General features: G+C 41.3%; 1 protein-coding gene across 5 annotated transcripts in view; it reads left to right on the forward strand.

Annotated features, from left to right (window-relative positions):
- The first annotated feature begins 304 nt into the window (after nucleotides 1–304).
- LOC106883979 (uncharacterized) overlaps nucleotides 305–3567 on the forward strand; it is a 130492-nt gene continuing 127229 nt past the window's right edge. For 4 of the 5 annotated variants that reach the window (XM_052976942.1, XM_052976943.1, XM_052976945.1 and 1 more), the window contains exon 1: nucleotides 305–866. In XM_052976942.1, the coding sequence (XP_052832902.1) occupies nucleotides 534–866 (333 nt within the window). In that variant the 5' untranslated portion in view covers nucleotides 305–533. The remainder of the gene's footprint in view (nucleotides 867–3567) is intronic. The other variant, XM_052976946.1, reaches the window with a different exon arrangement.

Consider the following 3567-nt stretch of genomic DNA (forward strand, 5'->3'; position numbering starts at 1 on the left):
ATATATATATATATATATATATACTTACACACACACACACACACATATATGTATATATACACACGTACATACACACACACACACTCACACACATGTATACCCATGCATACATATGTACATTAACATATGCAAATACATAAAGGCTTGCGTGTGCGCGTATACGTGGCGTATATATGCCTTATATATACACGGGTGTGTTATGTGTGCGTTTTTATTTATTTATAGTATTTTCTTTTCAGGGGCGGCAGGGTGGGGGGTCTGTGCAAATGCTGGTGAGGTCAGAGCGTGACCCGGAAGTGATGACAAGTGTAAAGTCTGACGAGGTCACAGAGTAACAGCATCATCTCTTTAAAGATGGCGGGAGTCGCCTCGCTTTGAGGCTGCAGCGAAATTGATGAGACGACGATGACGACGATGATGCGAGGGGAGATGCAAAATGTGATGTGAGCAAGAGAGAAGAGATGCTATATATGTCTCCTAGACGAAAGGAGACGAAGAAGTGTGTGTGTATGTATGTGGGGCAGAGCTAAATAATGTATTTGAAGAAAGCTAAACGCTACTTTGATGTTCCGGACACTAAGGATGTCGGAGAGAAACGGGAGAGAAACTGTGGACAGTCTAACAGTCATGCCATCTGTATGGGGATGCTGAGAGCTGCCAACAGTTCCTCATCTGCTGCTCTACCGACCACAACAGCCGATGTTTTGTCGTTTGTCAACGATGATTTGGCCGTCGAACAACAGACTACTCCGACTGAAAGCGAGAAGGAATTCCACCCCGAAGATTTACCGGACGGGGCTTGCTTTCGACCGAAAAGCGTCCTTGTCAATTCTGACACCGACCATACTGCTATACGACCGGCCGAGGTAAGCACAGCGCTAGATTCAGGATTCTTCGATCTTCATATCTTTCACCCATAAATTAATTTACCTAATCCAGTTATCTTATAATGCCTTCCATCTGTCTACCTATCAGTTTGTTTCTACCTGTGTCTCTTTCTCTGCGTACCTACCAATCTATCAAAGTACCTATTTGTTTATCTCTCCACCGATCCATTTATCTATCTGTTTGCCTGTCGATCGATGGAGGGATCGATCAATCGATCGATCTAGGTCTTGTCTCTACATACCTATATATATCGATTTACGTATCAGTCTTCGCCAACCTCCTCCATACGTACGTACCTACCTACCTATGTCTATCGGCGTTGTTTCTCTCTATTTGTTGCTTCCAATATTTCTCTCAAGTCTCCGTATATACCTACATATATATATAACATCAATCCACATATAATATACATATAATTCTACCTACCTACCTATTAATCTATCTATGATCCTAGCTATTATGTCGCTACCTACCTATCTATCAATATCCCTACTTATCAATCGATCTCTCTTGCAGCATATTGCATATCTTTTGTCACCGAAAACTACATACTACATCTCGGCATTACCAAAATATTGTCGTAACATTTACCCCACATTCGCTAAATACACATTCTCCCACAAACACCCTTAAAGTAGTCAAGAAGACAGCCAACCCCCATCTTGATCAGTGCTCGACTTGCTGATGAAATAGCAGCCAAATATTCCCGAAACCATTTTTCGAAAATCGAAGACAATGGAATTTTACATACTGTGTCTACAAATAAAGTAAATAAAAATAAAGACGAGGTAGTAAGCGTGGTGGAAACATATTTTATCATAAATCTATTGGATCAATGCTAACCTGTGGTTAAATACAGCTCCTGCTAACAAGGCTACACAGCAACAAGCCAGCTAGGAGCGTTGAATGTAGTCACCTGAAGTGCGAGAAACACCAGCCAACTATTACCTAGATTTACACCTAAACGTCTTGAAAAGAGAAGGACAGATTGTGTAGTGTTATCTTACACACATACCCCTGATAACAAAAAAAATAATAATAATGAAAAGCAGGTTGGTCATAACTGGAGCACCTTTGATCTCAGCGCTGCTGGATCAGAGTGGCCCTGATACTAAACAACGTCTAGATATGTTTTATACGACATATACACACTTTGTTATACATCAGTTATACGTGAGCAAACGTGGGAGTCTCTTTCTGTCTCTAGATTGGTACTAGACCGGCAAGAAATAGCAGTTAAGTCTCCCTCAAACCCGGCCTTGGAAGGATATATGAGTAAATATATGTTAATCGTAGATTTTTACACTGCCTCGAAAATATATATACACAAAAAACATACACACGCGCACATTAGATTCACAAACCAACGAAGTAGTAGACGCATATGTATTCTGCCTGCTAGAAATAACAGCTAAATCTCCCCATAAAAACCATCATTAAAAAAAATCTAAACAAAGAGACATCACTAACAATAGTTTTAGATTTTATAGACAGGGTGGTCATTGTTGGAACGGCTTTTACTTTAAGGTCTGTTCCCACTTTGGGTGACCTGGAGGGAGTTTAAATAAAATAAAAACAACGACATAACAGTGTCTATGACATCCCCACCCCAAAAATATTTAAGCTGAGAGCCAGTGAGGGAACCGTTCAAATGGCTAGAAACAACAGCCAGATCTTTTTTCAGATCACGCCCTACTCGTTGTGTGTGTGCGCGTGCGCGTATTATCTTTTTGGTTATTGGACTGAAAATCTTTGGATTGCGGCCAAACTGGGGCACCGCCAAGAAGGGTTTAGTTGAGCAAATCAGCTCCAGTATTTATTTTTTCAAAGCCTGATACTTTGAAACGTTAAGTTACGTGGACATAAACAAACCATCACCAATATATATATATGTATATTGTAATCCAGGATACACCGACGTCTGAATAAAAGACGTGTTATGGCCTACTGCTGGAACATTCTTTGATCGTAGGTCTGTCTACCCGAAATTGGGTTGACCCGGGTGGTAGTGATGGTGGATGGCACAACAACGGCAATAACCATCACCGCCGCTGCTGCCACCCTTTAACTCTTAGTAAAAGGGAGAGCTTCTATGTGGTCGTTCGACCTTCCTACAAGAAATAGCAGCCATGTCTCCCTCAAACCACACCCAACCTTCTTCAAAACGGAAGGATACACAGTTGCAGCTATAACTAACTGCATTATCATATGTTTGAAACTGGAGCAGGTTGGTCATGGCTTTGGAATGTCTTTAATCGTATAGATCTGCTCGATCAGGGCAACCAATAGCTATGTTAACGGAACCCGTGTGTATGCAGTGTATGGAACTGCTAGTCATGGCAGCCAAATCTTCAGATCACACGGCCTTCTATTTGGAAAAATGTAAGGAAAAAAACAAAATGGGGGCGGACACTTCGGATATTGTAGTCCTAGATTGTTGTTGCCATTTACTCCCCAAGTTAATCCCGATTGAGCATAGATAGATATATGATCAAACGCTTTTCTAGAGTGACCATCTTGACTTTAGGGTCCTCCAATGTGCCCCCCCCCCACCATCCATGAAGCAACGACCTCATTTCTAACTTGTCCCCTTTTTTTTCTAAGACGGTAGCGTTGTTATTTCAGATTTTAACAACCACTTACGGAATGGTTTCTTCGAACAACAGAATGCTATGCCTG

Source organism: Octopus bimaculoides, chromosome 26 (genome assembly GCF_001194135.2).
Source record: "Octopus bimaculoides isolate UCB-OBI-ISO-001 chromosome 26, ASM119413v2, whole genome shotgun sequence".
NCBI lineage: Eukaryota > Metazoa > Mollusca > Cephalopoda > Octopoda > Octopodidae > Octopus > Octopus bimaculoides.